This window comes from Martes martes, assembly GCF_963455335.1.
Source record: "Martes martes genome assembly, chromosome: 8".
Lineage (NCBI taxonomy): Eukaryota > Metazoa > Chordata > Mammalia > Carnivora > Mustelidae > Martes > Martes martes.
In genome coordinates this window covers 129,050,041-129,070,816 of record NC_137895.1, presented here as the reverse complement: position 1 = coordinate 129,070,816, position 20,776 = coordinate 129,050,041, and the positions used below count along the sequence as shown (strand labels likewise).

Genomic DNA, 20,776 nt, shown 5'->3' with positions numbered 1-20,776 from the left:
GGGGGAGAGATTTGGAGATCCAAGTTAATGAAGGTAATAAGTCACCACAAAATTTCAACCCAAAATGATCTACAAGATCCATTATAATGTAACTCACTAAATCAAAGACAAAGAAAGAATTTCAAAAGCAACAAGGGAAAAAAACTCTCTCATACAAGGTAAGCCCCATAAGGCTACAGCAGATTTCTGAGCAGGGACCTTGCAGGCCAGGAGAGAATGGAATGATATATTCAAAATCCTGTGAGAAAGAAACTGCCAACCAAGAATACTTAACCTGGCAAAGTTGCCTTCAGAAAGGAAGGCAAAATGAAGACTTACCTTAAAAAACGAAAGCTGATGGAGCTCACTACCACTAGAACTGCCTTCCAAGAAATGCTGAAAGGGGTACTTGAAACTGAAGTGAATGTATGATAATTAGTAACATGAAAACACATGGTATACACAACACTGGTATGTTAACCATTTAACTCTAGTTTAACAGTTAAAGGACAAAAGTTTTTAAAAATAACTACAGCTACATATTGCCTGGAGCACTGGGTATGGTGCATAAACCATGAATTTTGGAACAATGAAAAAAAATAAAATGAAATTAAAAGCTACAGCTATGATGATTTATTAATGGATACACAATATAAAAAGAAGTAAACTATGACATCAAAAATACAAAAGGGGAGTAAAAGGGTAGAGTTTTCATATGTGATTGAAGTTTAATTGTTATCAGTATGAAATAGACTGCTATACATATAAGATGTTTCTTGTAAGTCTCATGGTAACCAAAAAGCAGAAACCTACGATAGATTCACAAATGATACGGAAAAGAGAACTAAAGCATTCCACTATAGAAAATCATCAATTCAGAAAGGAAGGAAGTCAAAGAGGAAGAAAGGTATAAGGGAACTATAAAACAGCTAGGAAACAATGGCATAAGTCTTTACCTATCAATAATTACTGTAAATGAAAATGCATTGATTTCTCCCAGGAAAAAAACACAGAGTGGCTGAACAGATAAAATATATAAGACCCACATATATGCTTCCTACAAAAGATTCACCTCGGCTTTAATACACACACGCTAAAAGTGAATGGATGGAAAAAGATATTCCATGCAAGTGGAAACCAAAAGAGAGCAGGAGTAGCTTTACTTACATTAGACAAAAGAGACTTTAAGCCAAAAATAGTAACAAAAGACAAAGAAGGCCATTATAGAATGATGCAAGAATCTACTGATCAAGAAGATATAACAATCATAAATATATATATGCATCCAACACGAGAGCACCGAAATATATTAAGCAAATACTACTAGATCTGAAGAGAGGGGCGCCTGGCTGACACAGTTGGTAGAGCATCCAGATTTGGGTTTTGGCTTAGGTCATGATCAGGGTCATGAAATGGAGCCCCGCATCATGTTCTGCACTCAATGCAGAGTCTGCTTAAGACCCCCTGTCCCCTCTGCCTTTGCCCCTACCCCATGCTCTCTTTCTAAAATAAATAAATCTTTAAAAAAAAGTCTGACGAGAGAAACAGACAATACCATAAGAGTGGAAGACTTTAATACCCTATTTTCAATAATAGATAAACCATCCTAACAGAAAATCAACAAATGAATAAATGTTGGGGTAAAATGGGCAATAATAAATATCAGAGCAGAAATAAATAAAACAGAGACCAGAAATATAATAGAGAAGATTAACAAAACTAAATAAGGGGCACCTGGGTGGCTCAGTGGGTTAAGCCTCTGCCTTCCACTCAGGTCAAATCATGATCCTAAGGTCCTGGGATCAAGCCCTGCATCCAGCTCTCTGCTCTGCAGGGAGCCTGCTTCCTTCCTCTCTCTATGCCTGCCTCTCTGCCTACTTGTGATCTCTGTCTGTCAAATAAATAAATAGAATCTAAAAAAAAAAAAAATGGGCAAAAGACTTGAAAAAGAGTTTTTCAAAGAAGACATACAGATGACCAAAGACCATGAAAAGATGCTCAAAATCACTCATCATCAGGGAAATGCAAATCAAAATAACAATGACATATCATCTTACACTTGTCAGAATTGCTACAGTCAAAAGCACAAGAAATAACAAGTGTTGGCAAGGATGTGAAAAAAAAAGGAATTCTTGTGTAGTGTTGGTGAGAGTGCACACTGCTACAGACACTGTGGAAAACAATATGGATGTTCCACAAAAAATTAAAAACAGAAATACCATATGACCCAGTAATTTCACTACTATTTACCCAAGAAAATGAAAACGCTAGTTTTGAAAAGACATATACATCCCTATATTTATTGCAGCACTATTGACAATAGCCAAGATATGAAAGCAACCTACATTTCTATCAATAGACAAATGGATAGGGAAGAAATAGAATATGGAACAAACTCAGGGTTTTAGAGGAGAGGTGCGTAGGGGGATGGTGATGGGTATTAAGGAGGACAATAGATGTTATACACAGTGAATCATCGAACACTACATCAAAAACTAATGATGTACTCTATGGTGACTAACACAACATAATAGGAAGGAAGGAAGGAAGGAAGGAAGGAAGGAAGGAAGGGAGAGAGAAAGAAAGAAAAGAAAAGAAGAATGAAAGATAAAAGGAAGGAAGGAAGGAAGGAAAGAAAAAAGGAAGAAAGAAAGAGAGGGAGTGAGGGAGGAAAGAAGAGAGGAAGAAAGGAAGGGAGGGAGGAAGAAAGAAAGGGAGGGAGGAAGAAAGAAAGACAGAAAATGGAATTTTATGCAGCCTTAAGAAGGATGAGATCATGCCATATGCAACAAAATAGATGGACCTGGATGGTATTATGCACAGTGAATTAAGTCATACTGAGAAAGACAAATGTAGGACCTAAAAAACTCAAATGAATAAACAGACAAAATGCAGAATTAGACCTATAAATACAGAGAATAACCTGATGGCTGCGAGGGGAGTAGGAGTGAAGGGATGGGCGAAAACGTATGAAGGGGAGTGGAAGATACAGATTCTAGCTATGGAACAAATAAGTCATGGAAATAAAAGCCACAGCATAAGGAATATAGTCAATGTTGTTGTAATAGCATTGTATAGTGAAACATGGAAGCTACAGGGGCACCAAGGTGACTTGATCAGTTAAACATCTGTCTTTGCCTCAGATCATGAGCTCAGGGTCCTGGGACTGAGACCTGCATTGGGCTCCCTTCTCAGTAGGGAGTCTCCTTCCCTCTTTCCTTCTGCCCCTCCCTCCTGGCTTGTGCCCTCTCTCCCTCTCAAATAAATAAATAATCTTTTCTTTTTTAAGTGGCTTAAAAAAACATGGTAGTGACATTTGTGGTGAGCATAGCATAATGTATAGAGAAATTGAATGACTATGTTGTACACCTGAAACTAATGGAACATTGTGTTAACTCTACTCAAACAGAAAAAAACAAATAAAATCAGAAATGAAAAAGGAGACATAACTGACACCACAACTATACAAATATCATAAAAGATTACTGTGAACCATTATATGGCAATAATTGGAAACCGAAAAGAAATATATAAATTCGTAGAAACATATAACCTATAAAGACTGAATCATGAATAGAAAATATGAACAGACCAATAATGGGTAAAGACATTGAATCATTAATCAAAAACCTCTCAATGACACGAAGACCAGCGCCAGATAATTATATTGGTTGAATTCTACCAAACATTAAAGAAGCATTAACATCAATCCTTATCAAACTCTTCCAAAAAATTGAAGAGGAAGGAACACTCCGAAATTCATTTTACATGGCCAGTATTGTCCTGATACCAAAGCCAGATAAAGACACTACAAGGAAAAACAAAACAAAACAAAACAAAAAAAAAACAAAAACAAAAAACCACAGACCAATATCTTCTCTGAACATAGATGAAAAATTCACAATAAATATTAGCAAACCAAATTCAAATCACAATAAAAGTACCATAGACTATGATCAGGCAGGATTTATCCTTGTGATACAGGGATGGTTCAATATATACAAATCGATAAAAAACATAATAATAATAATAATAATAAGAAGAAGAAGAAGAAGAACATGATAATAATAATAATAATAACATCTTTAATAGAATAAAAGATAAAAGTCATATGATAATCTCAGTAGACTCATAAAAAGCAATTGACAGAATTCAACATCCATTCATGATAAACACCCTCAACAAATTAGATAAAGAAACATACCTCAACATAATAATAAAAGCCATACTGGATAAGCACCCATATTTCATACTGAATGATAAAAGCTTGATAGCTTTTCCTCTAATATCAGGAACAAGACAAGGATGCCCACTCTCACCACACCAACTCAGTGCAATCAGGCAAGAAAAAAAGAAAAAAAAAAAACTAAAAGTTTTCTAAATCAGAAAGGAAAAAGTAAGTTCTGTCTATTTGCAGATGACATGATTTTATATTTGGAAAATCCTAAACATTCCACCAAAAAACTGTTAGATGTAATTAACAAATTCAGGAAAGTTGCAGGATACAATATCAACATACTGGTATCAGTAGTGTTTCTATACAATAACAACAAATTACCTGAAAAAGAAAAATCCATTTGCAATAACATCAAACACAATAAAATTCTTAGAAATAAATTTAACTAAGGAGGTGAAAAGATTGTGAATAGCCAAAGCAATCCTGAGAAAGAACAAAGCTGGCGACATCATACTTTCTGATTTTAAACTATATCTAGTAAGAGAGCTATAGTAATCACACAGTGTAGTATTGTCATAAAAACAGGCATTTAAATGGAACAGAAAAGAGATCCTAGAAATAAACCCATACACTTAAAGTCAACTAACTTTTGACAAAACGTCAAGAATATAAAACAGGGGAAAATGGTCTCTTCAATAAATGATGCTGGGAAAACTGTATATCCATATGCAAAAGAATAAAACTAGACTCCTTTCATCATACACAAAAATCAATTCAAAATATATTGAGGACTTGAAGGTAAGACCTGAAACAACAAAATTTGTGGAAGAAAATATAAGAAGTAAGCTCTTTAATGTCTTGGCAATGACTTCTTTTTTTTTTTTTTTTTTTTTTTGATACCAAAAGCAAAGGCAACAAATGAAAAATACATGTATGGGATGGCATCACACCAAAAAAAACTGTGCAAGTGTGCCTTGCTGGCTTGGTCAGTACAGCATGCAACTCTTGATCTTGGGGTTGTAGGTTTGAGCCCCATTTTGGGTATAGAGATTACTTAAAAATAAAATCTTTTCTAAAAAATTAAAAAATAAAAAGCTCTATGCAGCAAAGAAAACCACAACAAAAGCAAAAAGCGAGCTATGAAACAAGACGAGGATGTCCACTCACCACCTTTATTCCACATATTACTGGAAGTTCCACCCACAGCAATCAGACAACAAAAACATAAAAGGTATCCAAATTGGTAAGGGAGAAGTAAAACATTCACTATTTGGAGATGACATGATACTGTATATAGAAAACCAAAAAGACTCCCCACAAAACTGCTAGCACTGATAAACAAATTCAGTAAAATTACAGGATACAAAATTAATGCACAAAAATCTGTTGTATCTCTATATACCAAAAAAGAAGCAACAGAAAGAGAAATTTAAAAAAAAATCCCATTTACAACTGCAACGAAAATAATAAGATACCTAGAAATAAACCAAAGAGATGAAAGGCCTGTACTCTGAAAACTATAAAAAACTGATGAAAGAAACTGAAGAAGACACAAAGAAATGGAAAGACATTCCATGCTCATGGATTTGGAAGAACAAATATTGTTAAAATGCCTTTGATACCCAAAACAATCTACACATTTAACACAATCCTATCAAATAGCAATAGTATTTTTCACAGAACCAGAAAAAACAAGTTTAAAATTCGTATGGGATCACAAAAGACCTCAAATAGCTAAACCAATCTTGAAAAAGAAAAGCAAATCTGGAGGCATCACAATTCTGAAACGCATGTTAATTCAAAGCTGTAGTAATCCAAACCGTATGGTACTGGTACAAAAATAGACACAGAGATCAACTGAACGGAGTAAAAAACACAGAAATAAAACCACAATTATACGGCCAATTAATCTCTGACAAATCAGGAAAGAATATCCAATGGGGAAAGTCCTTTCAACAAATGGTGTTGGGAAAACTGGACAGCAACATGCAAAAGAATGAAACTAGACTTTCTTTCAACATACACAAAAATAAATTCAAATTCAAAATGGATTAAAGACTTAAATGTGACACCTGAAACCACAAAAATCATAGAAAAGAGCAAAGACAATAATTTCTCTGGCATTGGCTATAGCAACTTTTTTCTAGATAGGTCCCTGAAACAAGGGAAACAAAAGCAAAAAAAAAAAAAAAAAAAAAAAAAAAAAAAAAAAAAAAAAACTATGGGAACTACATCAAAATAAAAAGCATCTGTGCAGTGACAGAAACAATTAACAAAACTAAATGGCAAACTATGGTATAGGAGAAATTTACAAATAACATACTTGATAAAGGGTTGACATACCTAATAAAGGATTAGAATCCAAAATCTATAAAGAACTTATAAAACTGAACACACACAAAATGAATAATCCAATTTTAAAATGTGCAGAAGACACAGACATTTTTCCAAAGAAGAGTTACAGATGGCCAACACACACATTTGAAAAGATGCTCATTATCATATATCATCAAGGAAATCCAAATCAAAACTATAATGAGATATCACCTCATACCTGTCAGAATGGCTAAAATAAAAAACACAAGATATCAGGAGTGGTGAGGATGTGGAAAAAAGGAACTCTTGCAATGCTGGTGGTGGGAATGCAAACTGGTACAGCCACTGTAGAAAACAGTATGGAGGTTCCTCAAAAAGTTAAAAATAGAAATACCCTACAATCTAGTAATTGCACTACTGGGTTTTTTGGGGGGTGGGGTAGAGGTGTTGTTCTTGTTTTTGTTTTTGCACTACTGAGTTTTTAACAGAGAATTACAAAAACACTAATTCAAAGTGATCCATGCATCCCTATATTTACTGCAGAATTACTTAACAACAGCCAAGATATGGAAGCAACCCAAGTGACCATTGATAGATTAATGGATAAAGAAGATGTGGTATATATACAATGGAATATTTTTCAGCCATAAAAAAAGAACAAAATCTTGCCATTTGTAGCAACATGGTTAAAACTAGAAAATATAAGGGGGTATAGAGGGAGGAGCAAGATGGCAGAGGAGGAGAAGACCTAAATATCATCGGGTCCCAGGAGTTCAGCTAGATAGTTATCAAGCCATTCTGAACACCTACAAACTCAACAGGAGATCAAAGAGAAAAAGAGCAGCAATTCTAGAAACAGAAGAGCAACCACTTTCTGGAAGGTAGGATGTATGGAGAAGTGAATCCGAGGTGATACACAGGAAGATAGACTGTGGGGGAAGGGGCTGGCTCCCAGGAAGTGGTGGAGAAGCAGAGCACAAAATCAGAACTTTTAGAAGTCAACTCCACTGAGGGACCTCACTCCAGAGGCTAAGCAGGGGTTACAGCCCTCGTGGGGACAGTGTGGTCACAGAAAGACCAGGGGTGTCTGAGTGTGGCAGAGCTCCCAGGTTTCAGAGCAGGGAAGATGGCAGCAGAGATGGAGCCGAGGAGGGGCTCTCAGCTCGGGGTTACCTTAAACCGTGATCTCAAAGAGCAGGGACCCCACAAGTGGCTGATCCGGGGAGATTCACCTTCCTCTTCGGGGAGGAACAGCATGGCAGGAATCTGCTGGGTTTGGAGACTCCAAACAGGGCCCTGCACCAGAGATAGAAACACTCAGACACAGGCTGGGTGAACTTGGAGTGCAGCCAGAGACCAGGGAGATGGGAGAGATTGACTGCTTTTCTCTGAGGGCGCACTGAGGAGTGGGGCCTTGAACTCTTGGTTCCTCCAGCCAGAGATTGGGATAACCAGCATCTTTATTCCTGCCCTCCAAAGCTTTACAGAAAGCATTCAGGGAACAAAATCTCCTGAGACCAAAAGTGAGCAGATTACTTAGCTTGGCCCCTGGCAAAGGCATTGCAATTCCGCCTCCGGCAAAGACATTTGAGAATCATGGCTACAGGCCTCCCCCACAGAAGATCAGCAAGAACATCCAGCCAAGACCATGTTACAGATCAGTGAGAACTGTGGAACTCCCGAGCTAGGGGAATGCAACACATAGAATTCATGGCTTTTTCCCCATGATTCTTTAGTCTTGCAAAGTTAAATGTTTTTATTTTTTTCTTATTCATTTTTTTATGTTTTTCCTCTTTCCTTTTTTAACCTTTTTAAACTATTTTATCTTATCAATACCTTTTTAAAAATTTTTTTAAAATTTTCATTGTTATAGTCATATTCTCTCCCTTCATTGTATTTAACCTTACTTTTTGTATACATATAGGCTTTTCTTCCTTCTGGGATACAGTTTCTTCTAACAGATCAAAATATACCTTAAATCTAGCGCTTGGCATTGTTTTAGTCTCCAGCCTGCTCACATTCTTTCCTCTTTGTTTTTCAACCAACTTATCTTATCAATTTTTTTTTTAACATCACTCAGCATCAGGGAAATACATATCAAAAGCACAATGAGATACCTCCTCACACCAGTCAGACTGGCTAAAATTAACAACTCAAGAAATGACAGATGTCGGTGAGGATGTGGAGAAAGAGGAACCCTCCTACACTGTTGGTGGAAATGCAAGCTGCTGCAAACAGTCTGGAAAGCAGCATGGAGGTTCCTCAAAAAGTTGAAAATAGAGCTACCCTATGACCCAGCAATCGCACTACTGGGTATTTACCCTAATGGCACAAGTGCAGTGATCTGAGGGGGCACATGCACCCAAATGTTTATAGCAGCAATGTCCAAAATAGCCGAACTACAGGAAGAGACTAGATGTCCGTCAACAGATGAATGGATAAAGAAGACGAGGTATATACAATGGAATACTATGCAACCATCAAAAACCCCGAAAACCTGCCATTTGCAATGATGTGGATGGAACTAGAGAGTATTATGTTGAGCAAAATTAGCCCATCAGAGAAAGACAATTATTATATGATCTATCTGATACAAGGAATTTGAGAGGCAGGACGGGGGGTCATGGGGGGAAGGAGGGAAAACAATGAAACAAGATGGGATTGGGAGGGAGACAAACCATAAGAGACTCTTAATGTCAGGAAACAAATTGAGGGTTGCTGGGGGGTGGTGGGGAGGGATAGGGTAGCTTGGTTATGGACATTGGGGAGGGTATGCTATGGTGAGTGCTGTGAATTACATAAGACTGATGATTCACAGACCTGTACCCCTGAAGCAAATAATATATGTAAAAAAACACAAACAAAAACAGACAAAAAAAAAAAAAAACCCTAGAGAGTATAAGGCTAAGTGAATTAAGTCAGTCAGAGAAAGACAAATACCATATGATTTTACTCATATTTGGAACTTAAGAAACAAGACAAATGAACAAAGAGGGAAAAAAGAGAGACAGACAAACCAAGAAACAGACTCCTAAGTATAGAAAAGAATCTGATGGTTACCAGAGGGGAGGTGCATGGGGAGATGGGTGAAATTTGTGATGGGAATTAAAGAGGGCCCTTGTGATGAGCACTGGGTGATTACATTTTTTTAAGGCAACCTATGAAATGGGGAGGAAATATTTCCAAACCATAATCAGTAAGTTGTTAATATCTAAAATATACAAGGAACTTATGCAATTCAATAGATAGCTGGATAACCTAACTGAAATCTGGTCAAAAGACCTGAACATTTTTCCAAGATAAAAACACATACATGAAAATGTGTTCAACATCACTAATCACCAGAGCAATGAAATCAAAACGATAGTGAGAAATAACTTTATACTTGTTAGAATGTCTAGTACCAAAACAAAAACAAAAAAAAAAAACAAAACCCCCCCAAGAGGTACAAAATGCTGCTGAGAATGTGGAGGAAAGGAACCCTAGTTCAGTGTTGGTGGGAATGTAAACTGGTACAGTTACCACTGAAAACCGTATGGAGGTTCCTCAAGAAATTAAAAATAGAACTACCATAGGATCCATGAGTCCCACTTCTGGTATATGTACCCAAAGAAAATTAAATTATCTCAAAAAGATATCTATTCTCCTATGTTCACAGCAGTATTCACAACAGCCAAGGTACAGGAAAAAGCCTGTTTTCATTAATGGATGAATGGATAAAGTAAATATATATGTATATGGAATATTAGCCTTTGAAGTAAGGAAAACCTACCATTTGCAAGAACATGAATAGACTAGGAAGACATTATGCTAAATAAAGCAAGTGAGAGAAAGATAAATACTGCATGATACCATGTATATGTGGAACCTACAAAAGTTTTTTTTAAAGTTGAACTCATATAAACCGAGCAGAATGGTGGTTGCAGAGGCTAGAGAGTGGGGAAAATGTGTAGAGGTTGAGAGGAGGACATAAGCTTTTAGTTATAACATGAATATGGTTTGAAGATCTAATGTGTAACATGGTGACTATAGTTGATAATTCTGTGTTGTATAATTGAAATTTGCTAAGAAACTAAAACAACTGTTCTTACTAAATAAATAAGTAAGTAAGTAAATATGTGGGGGGCAGAATGCATTAATTAACTAGATTGTGAGAATCCTTTCAAAATGTATACATATATCAACCCGTCACACTGCACATTTTATTTTTTTTAGAGTTTTTGTTTGAATTCTACTTAGTTAACATGCAGTGTAATATTGATTTCAGGAGTAGAATTCAGTGATTTATCACTTACATAAAACACCCAGTGCTCATCACAACAAGTGCTCTCTTTAATACCCACCATCCATCTAGCTCATCCTCTATGAACCTCCTTCCATCACCACTGTGTTTGTTCTCTATAGTTAAGAGTCTCTTATGGTTTGAGGCACACCTGGGTGGCTCAGCTGGTTAAGCAACTGCCTTCAGCTCCAGTCATGATCTCAGGGTCCTGGGATGGAACCCCACATTGGGCTCCTTACCCAGCGGGGAGCCTGCTTCTCCTTGTCCCCCTGCCTCCTCCCCCCTGCTCATGCTCTGTCTCTCTCTCTCAAAATAAATAAATAAAATCTTTTTTTTAAAAAAAGTCTCTTATGGTTTGGTTCCCTCTCTTCTTTCCCCTCCCATATGTTCATCTGTTTTGTTTCCTAAATTCCACATATGAGTGAAATCATATGGTATGTCTTTTTCTGACTGACTTATTTTGCTTAGCATAATACACTCTAGTTCCATCCACATCCATGCAAATGGTAAGAGTTTATTCTTTTTGATGGCTGAGTAATATTACATTATACATATATACTACATCTTCTCTATCCATTCATCAGGCAATGGACATTTGGGTTCTTTCCATAGTTTGGCTATTGTTGATAAAGCTCCTATAAACATCAGGGGAACTATACCTCTTTGAATCTGCAGTTTTGTATCCTTTGGGTAAATAACAAGTAGTACGATTGCTAGATCATAGGGTAGCACTATTTTTAGCTTTCTGAAGAAACTCCATACCGTTTTCCAAAGTAGCTGCACCAGTTTTCGTTCCCACCAAAAGTGCAAGAGGTTTCCCCTTTCTCCGCATCCTTGCCAACACCTGTTATATTGTCCATTGTTAATTTTAGCCATTCTGGCAGGCATGAGGTGGTATCTCAATGTGGTTTTTATTTGCAATTCCCTGATGAAGAATGATCTTGAATATCTTTTCATGTGTCTGTTAGCCATCCAGATGTCTTCTTTGTAAAGGTGTATATTCATATCTTCCTCCCATTTCTTAACTGGATTATTTGTTTTCTGGGTATTGAGTTTGGTAAGTTCCTTATAGATTCTGGATACTAACCCTGTATCAGATATGCCATTTGCAAATATCTTCTCCCATTCCATAGGCTACCTATTAGCTTTGTTGTTTCCTTTCCTGTGCACAAGCTTTTTATCTTGATGAAGTCCCAATAGTTCATTTTTGGTTTTGTTTACCTTGCCTCTGGTGATGTGTCTAATAAGAAGCTGCTCTGGCCAAGGTCAGTGAGGTTCCTGCCTATGTTCTCCTCCAGGAGTTTGATGGTTTCCTATTTCACATTTCAGTCCTTCAACCATTTTGAATTAACTTTCATGTACGGTGTAAGAAAGTGCTCCAGTCTCATTCTTCTGCATTATGTTATCCAGTTTTTCCAAACCATTTGTTGAATATCCATAGGATATTCTTTCCTGCGTTATTGAAGATTAGTTCACCATGTAGTTGTGTATCCATTTCCGGGTTATCTCTTCTGTTCCATTGATCTACATACCTGTTTTTGTGCCAATAGTATACGGTCTTGATGACTACAGTTCTGTAATATAGCTTGATATCTAGAATCACAATGCCTCCAGCTTTGCTTTTCCTTGTTCAGGAGTGCTTTGGCTACTCAAGGTCTTTTGTGGTTTCATATGAATTTTAGGATTGTTTGTTCTATTTCTATGAAAAACGCAGGTGGTATTTTGATAGGGATTGTGTTAAATGTGCAGATTGTTTTTGGTAGCATAGACATTTTAACAACATTGGTTCCGATCCATGAGCCTGGAATGTTTTTACAATTCTTTTTGTCTTCAATTTCTTTCATAAGTGTTCTGTAGTTTTCTGAATACAGACTTTTACCTCTTTGTTTAGGTTTATTCCTAAGTATCTAATTATTTTTTATGCAATTGCAAATGGTATCAATTCCTTGATTTCTTTTTCTGCTGCTTTATTGGCATATAGAAATACAACAGATTTCTGTATATTGATTTTATATCCTGTGACTGCTGAATTCATGTATTAGTTCTAGCAGGTTTTTTTGGCGGATCCTTTCAGATTTTCTACATAGGGTATCCTGTCATCTGCAGACAGTGAAAGCTTGATTTCTTCCTTGACAATCTGGATGCATTTTATTTCTTTTTGTTGTCTGATTGCTGAGGCTAAGACTACCAGTACTATGTTAAATAGTACTCGTGAGAGTGGATATCCATCTTGTTCCTGACCATAGGGGGAAAGCTCTCAATTTTTCCCAATTCAGGATGATATTAGCAGAGGGTCTTTCTTATATGACTTTTATGATATTGTGGTATGATCCATCTATCTCTACTTCGTTGAGGGTTTTTATCAAGAACAGATGCTGTATTTTGTCAAGTGTTTTTTTCTGCCTCCATTTAGAGGATCATATGGTTCTTATCCTTTTATTAATGTGGTGTGTCATATTGATTTGTGAATATTGAACCATTCCCGCAACACAGGAATAAAACCCACTTGATCATGGTGAATACTTCTTTTAATGTATTATTCGATTTGATTTGCTAGTCATGTTCATCAGAGACACTGGCCTGTAGTTCTCCTTTTTAGTGGGGTGTTTGGCTTTCACATTGTACATTTTAAAGCTAAAAAAAAAAAAGAACAAAAATGTAGTCATTCCTATTGTCTGTTTAGTGGTCCCTACCCTTAACCTTTTTTCTTTTTAAAAGCAGATCCTCAGGCACCTGGGTGGCTCAGTCGTTGAGCACCTGCCTTCAGCTCAGGTCATGATCCCAGGGTCCTGGGATCAAGTCCTGGATCAGGCTCCGCACTCTGCGGGGAGCCCACTTCTCCTTCTCCCACTCCCCCTGTTTATGTTCGCTCTCTCACTGTGTCTCTGTCAAATAAATATATAAAATCTTAAAAAAAAAAAGAAAAAGAAAACCCTCAGTTAATGAATTTTAAAAAACCCTATTCTCAAATAATGAAAAACTAATTATTTTAATAGTTTTTTAAAGACCCAAAGAAAATGTATTTAAAAATGCAATTACCCCAATTTAAATTCCTATGGATAGGTCAGACAGAAGCCTGGGTACATCAGAGGTGACAATTAACAAGGAAAATAGAAGAAATAATTGAGAATATAAGGAGACAGACCAAAAAACCATGGAAACGTGAAAAAGAGGTTAAGAGATATGAAGTTTAGATAAGAAAGTCTAAATACGTTTTGAGACACCAAATCACAGATTCAAAAAGCCAAATGAAATTTATTATGTTCTTAGACAGGATATAGTATGCCATAAGTTTTTGTTGTAGTGTTCAATGATTTATTAGTTGCACATAACTCCCAGTGCTCATCCCAACACATGCCCACCTTAATACCCATCACCCAGTTACTCCCTCTTTTGTTTCCCGGCATCCAGAGTCTCTCATGGTTTGTCTCCCTCTCTGATTTTATCCCATTCCATTTTACCTCCCTTCCCTGTGGTCCTCAACTCTATTCTTTATGTTCCACATATGAGTGAAACCATATGGTAACTGTCTTTCTCTGCCTGACTGATTTCACTAAGCACAATCCCCTCCAGTTCCATCCATGTCAATGCAATGGTGGGTATTCATCCTTTCTGATGGCTGAGTAATATTCCATTGTATATATAAACCACATCTTTATCCATTCATCTGTTGAAGGGTGTCTTGGTTCCTTCCACCGTTTGGCTATTATGGACATTGCAGCTATGAACATTGCGGTGCTGTGCCCCTTCTTTTTACTACATCCTTATCTTTGGGGTAAAGACCTGGTGGTGCAATTGCTGGGTCATAGGGTAGCTCTACTTTTAACGTCTTGAGGAACCTCCACACTGTTTTCCAGAGTGGCTGTACCAGCTTGCATTTCCACCAACAGCACAAGAGGATTCCCCTTTCTCCATAACCTCACCAACACTTGTTTCCTATCTTGTTAATTCTGGTCATTCTAACCAGTGTAAGGTGGCATCTCATTGTGGTTTTGATTTGAATTTCCCTGATGGCTAGTGAAGTTGAATATTTTTTCATGTGTCTATTAGCCATTTGGATGTCTTTTTTGCAGAAGTGTCTGTTCATGTCTTCTGCCCATTTCTTGACTGGATTGTTTGTTTTTTGGGTGTTGAATTTGAGAAGTTCTTTATAGATCTAGGATATCAGCCCTTTATCCAAAATATCATTTTCAAAGATCTTCTCCCATTCTGTGGATTGCCTCTTAGTTTTGTTGACTGTTGCCTTTGCTGTACAAAAACTTATTATCTTGGTGGAAGTCCCAAAAGTTCATTTTGCTTCTCTTTCCCCTACCTTTAGAGAGGCATCTTGAAAGAAGTTGTGGCCAGTGTCAAAGAGGTTACTGCCTATGTTCTCCTCTAGGATTTTGGTGGATTCCTGTCTCATGTTGAGGTCTTTCATCCATTTTATCTTTGTGTATGGTGTAAGAGAATGGTCTAATTTCATTCTTCTGCATGTGGCTGTAGAGTTTTCCCAGCACCATTTATTGAAGAAAATATCTTTTTTCCATTGGATGTTCTTTCTTGCTTTGTCGAAGATTAGTTGACCATAAAGTCCATTTCTGGGCTCTCTATTCTGTTCCATTGATCTGTGTGTCTGTTTTTGTGCCAGTAGCATACTGTCTTGATGACTATGGCTTTGTAATATAGATTGAAGTCAGGCATTGTGATGCCTCAGTTTTGGTTTTCTTTTTCGAGATTCCTTTGGCTATTTGGGGTCTTTTCTGGTTCCACACAGATTTTAGAATTATTTGTTTTAGCTTTGCGAAAAATGTCTATGGTATTTTGATAGGGATTGTATTGAAAGTGTAAATTGTGCTCTGGGCAGCATAAACATTTTAAGGATGTTTATTCTTCCAATCCATGAGTATAGGATGTGATTTCATCTCCTCAATTTCTTTCATAAGTGTTCTGTAGTTTCTGGAGTACAGATCCTTTGCCTCTTTGGTTAGGTTTATTCCTAGGTATGTCGTGGTTTTTGGAGCTGTTGTAAATGCAATTCTAATTATGGAACATTATTACGATAAATAATAAGACATCCAAATCTAGACACATAAGAGCATACTTGCAGTAAACAAAAAAAAAAAAAATTTCTTCCCCATGAGTAAAATCTTTAAAGTAACTAAAAATTGTAGGAAACGGGAGCAAAGTGGGGAACAGATTATGTTCAAAGGAGAAACAGGTAGACACCTGATTTCTAAAGAGCAAATATGAAAGACAAAGGGCAGTGGAATGACATTTTCTGTATGATCAAAGAAAATAACTATTCACCTAGGATTCTCTATGCAGTGAAAATGTATATCAAGAGTAAGAGGAAATAAAGACATTTACTTATTTTTAAAAAATTTTTATTCATTTGTAAGAGAGTAAGAGAAGAGGAGAGAAAGAGGGAGCACAAGCAGTGAGGAGGGGTAGACAGAGTGGAAGAAAACTCCAGGCTGAGCAGTGAGCCTGAAGTGGGGCTTGATTCCAGGACCCTGGGATCATGACCTGAGCCAAAGCCAGACATTTAACCAACTGAGCCATCCAGGTGCCCATTAAAGACATTTTTAAATAGACGTTCATTACCTGGCAGTTCTCACTTATGAAAATTTTAAAGTATGTATATAATGTGTGTACATAAAGTATGTACATTATGTACATGAAGTATATACATAATCCCAAATAGAAATTCTGAGATGTAAGAAAAAAGAAAAAAACTTAAATATATAGTTCAATTTAAATGAACATTGAGAGTATCATATAAAAGTTATAAAAATGGTCGATTATTTTTTAAGGATACAAGACAGAAAACACAAAGCAACAATACACATAAGTTTGAAGCCAAGTAAATTGAGTTAAATGTATTCAAAATTCCTTGTATTAACATTATCCATGGACAGGAGAAAATCCTCACTAGGATATTAGCATATCAATAGTACCAATGTATGAAACGAATGAAATCACAACTTACTTCAGTTTACCTGAGAAATGCAAGGTTGGTTTAACATGAGCACATAATGTAATTCACCACAGTGACAAATTATTAAAAAAATTATCTCAATATATGCAAAATAAACATTCATTCATTCAACATTCATCCATGATAAAACTTAGAAAACCAGTAGTATAAGGGATCTGTTAATATAATTATAAAATAAAGACCCTCGGTGACCCCATAATAAATGCTCTTTGGTGTTCTCACCTTTTATAATCCTTTTCCCTTAAGTGTAGCCAAGATCTGTGACTTGACTCTAGCCATTAGAACATGGCAACTGTAAAGGAATCTTGCAGATATAATTAATTGTTAATTTCAAGTTAATCAAAAAGGGATTATTCTATGTAAGCCTGATTGAAGCAGGTGAAATCCTTAAAAGACGACTGAGCCCTCTCTGCAGGGAAATTCTCCTTACTGGCCTCATGAAGTAAAAAGCCATATTGGGAGAGGTCTACCTGGCAAAGAACAAGGAACAGCCTTGCTATAGACTGAACATTTCTGTCCCCCCGACTCCCAAATTAGTGTGTTAAATCTTAGTGTTCAATGTAATTGTATTTGGAGGTGGAGACTTTGGGAAGTGATTACTCATGAAGGTGGAGCCCTCAAGAATGAGATTAGTGCCCTCATAAAGGAGTCCTGAGAGAGCTCCCTTGGCCCTGTGCATTATGAAAAAACAGGAGGAAGACCACCATCCATGAACCAGGAAGCAGGCCCTCACTGGACACTGAATCTGCCACTGCCTTGAATTTGGACTTCCCAGCCTCCAGAACTGTGAGAAACAATATAATAAGATAGTTTAGCAAGACAGGTGATTCTAAGCTCAATATGAAAAATAATTTTATTTCTATAACCTAGCAACAGGAAATGAAATTGACTTTTAAAAATAATATTTATAATAGGATCAAAAGTATCAAATAACTGGGAATAAATCTAAAAAATATCTGCAAGATCTTTATAGGAAATTTTTTAAACATTGAGAGTTAATCAATTAAAATACTGTTTGGAAAACTCAGTATTATGAGAGAGAAAACACAAGCAGGGGGAGCAGCAGGCAGAGGGAGAAGCAGGCTCCCCAATGAGCTCGGAGCCCGATGCAAGACTCAATCCCAGAACCCTGGGATCATGACCTGAACCACCCAGGCATCCCTGATCTCAATTTTATCATAAGGAAACATAAGAAAAACCTGCACTGAAAGACATTCTACATTACTGGAATTAACTCTTCAAAAAATTAAAAGTCATGAAAATCCGGGAAAGACTAACTAAGGAACTGTTCAAAACTGAAAGAGACTAAGAGACACAACACCGGAATTAAATACATGGCTCTGAACAGGACCTTCCCTGCTGTAAAGGATATTACAGACAAGTGACAAAACTTAAAAAGAGCATGAGGATTAAATGATTAAAGGATAAAATGTATAGAGTGCTTAGGTGGCTCCGTCGGTTAAGCAACTGCCTTGGGCTCACGTCATGATCCCAGGGTCCTGGGATGGTGTTCTGTTATCAGTCTCTGTTTTCAGCAGGGAGCTCGCTTCTCCATCTCCCTCTGCCTGCCACTCTGCCTACTTGTGCTCTCACTGTCTCTCTCTCTCTGTCAAATAAATAAATAAAATCTTCAAAAAATGTATAGTTGACATGGTTTGAATGGGTGCAGCTATATGCAGATTTTTTCAATAAATACATGACAGTATTGTCAGTGTATTTTCTCTTCTTTATGATTTTAATAACATTTTCTTTTCTAGCTTACTTTATTGTAAAAATATAATATGGAATACATATAACATACAAAACACAGGTTAATTAACTGTTTTTGTACAAGTAAGTTTTCTGGTCAACAGCAGATTATTAGTACTCAAGTGCCTGGGGAGTCAAAAGTTATTCACATATTTCTGACTGCAAAGGGTCAGTGCCCTTAACTCCTGCAATTATTCAAGGGTCAACTGTATTAGAATTAATTGTCTGATTGTCAAGGTTGTACAGTAGTTGTGTGGAATGTATTGACTCATAGGATATAAATGCTATGGGAATCAGGCATAATTTAACAATTGTCTTGCAGATGCTTCTGGGGTAAAAGTTCTTTTTTTTCTTCTAATTTTAAGACTGTTCTCAAAAAGTAAATAAAAAATAAACAGAAAAGGTGAAAAGCCTTAGGCAAATCTTATTTCACCATGAGGGAAGAGCTATGCATCAGAATTTAAAATTAAAATTATACATAGGTGTTATAATACTATAAAAATTAGAATACATGCAAACATTGACAATAAACTTAGCAGCAATATATCAAAATAATGTCTGTCTAAATCTCTAGGTTCATATGTAGTAATAAAAATTAGAAAATACGGGGCACCTGGGTGGCTCAGTGGTTTAGCCTCTGCCTTCGGCTCAGGTCATGATCCCAGGGTCCTGGGATCAAGCCCCACATCCAGCTCTCTGCTCGGCGGGGAGCCTGCTTCCTCCTCTCTCTGCCTGCCTCTCTGCCTACTTGTGATCTCTGTCAAATAAATAAAATCCTTAAAAAAAATTAGAAAATACCAAAAAGTTATCAATTAACATGACTGAAGTATTCATGAAAACTTGGTTGGCTGGGTGCTGTTTAGAAAGCTGGTATTTGGGCAGCCTGAAGCATGTAAAACCCAATAATGCTGATTTCCATATAAAAAATCTGCTTAAAAGTTACTTAGCTACCAAGAAACATAGCTTAAAATATTATATAAACTTTCATTACACACATGATCCAAAAATATTTTCCTTCAAGAAAGATTTTTGCATATCATCCATTTAATAGGAAACTATTAAAATGTTGTATAAACAGCCAGTAAATAAATTTCTACTATTTATCTTTCAGATGGTATACTTTTTCTTCAGAAACTGTGAGAAATCTCTGTATGATTTCAGTACATCGTCATAATTTATATGTCTTTCAAAAGTAGATTCTAAAGAGGTGGCCCCACCAGATGAGCCTGATTCAAATTCAGCAGCAACTGAAAAGAAAAAGAATTACAGTCTTTATCTACAATACTTCATTCTTAACTAAAAGTTAGTAAAAAAACAAAGTTGAAGTCTTATGAGCATTATGAAGAATGAAAAACATCTAATACAACTACAATATAAAATGCAAGATTACTTTTAAATATATTTTGCTCGTGGTTGCCCACTGAGGTAATTGCTATTGTGGATAAATATCAGAGCTTCTGTTTTTCTCATTACAAGATGATAACAGAGCCCACCCATGAACAATCATATACGACAGACTGAAAAATCAAACAGGCAATTTTCAGAGTTGAACATAAGAACACACAGAAGGAAAATCCTAATTTTCTATCAATATTGTCTGCGTTTTGATGGAGGGGATATGTAAGCTGATACCTGAAGGACATGGAAGAAGTGTGCCAGGTAGAGGGAAGACGCATATACAAAGAACATACACAGAGAGTGAGGAACAACACTTGTGGAATTGCAAGTAGTCAACGCTGAAGAGGTGCGAGAGCAAAGCAGCAGCGTAGGGTAAATGTTAGCGATAGAGAAGGCTGAAAAATCTGGCTAGAACCAAACTAACTTGGGTGTTTTAATTCCATGTACGGAGCTTGGAATTTTATCCAATGGCAAAAGGTAAATCAATGACAAAATCAACGACTGGAGGTTTAAATGCCACCTGTCAAATGACAGCTATTTGAACTATAATTGCTTAACTAAGTACCACCTAAGACAAGACTGCTTTTTTTTCTTTTCTTTTTTAAGTTTTGCTTTTATGTCATTAGCAGAAACAAGGATTTGAGAAAGCCCACATATTCAGGTTGACAGTTCCAGAGGGATGGCAGAAGTGAAGGAAGATTACAGCTTGAAATAACAGACAAATAGACATTTGGAGATTTTTTTTTTAAGTCTGAAAAACAATGACTAAATGAGGAATAAGTATGTTCCTCATTATATTTATGTTTTACATTTTTATTAGATATATATTAAAATTTTAATATAGTACCTATTATCCAAACAATAGAAAGCAATGCCATTTACCATTCATAGTTTA

General features: G+C 36.4%; 1 protein-coding gene across 1 annotated transcript in view; it reads right to left on the bottom strand.

Moving 5' to 3' along the window:
* Window positions 1-18,837: 18,837 nt before the first annotated feature.
* LOC308347642 (ankyrin repeat domain-containing protein 26-like) overlaps window positions 18,838-20,776 on the bottom strand; it is a 140,593-nt gene continuing 138,654 nt past the window's right edge. The window contains exon 42 of the mRNA XM_080811232.1: window positions 18,838-19,730. Coding sequence (XP_080667358.1) covers window positions 19,591-19,730 — 140 coding nt within the window. The 3' untranslated portion in view covers window positions 18,838-19,590. The remainder of the gene's footprint in view (window positions 19,731-20,776) is intronic.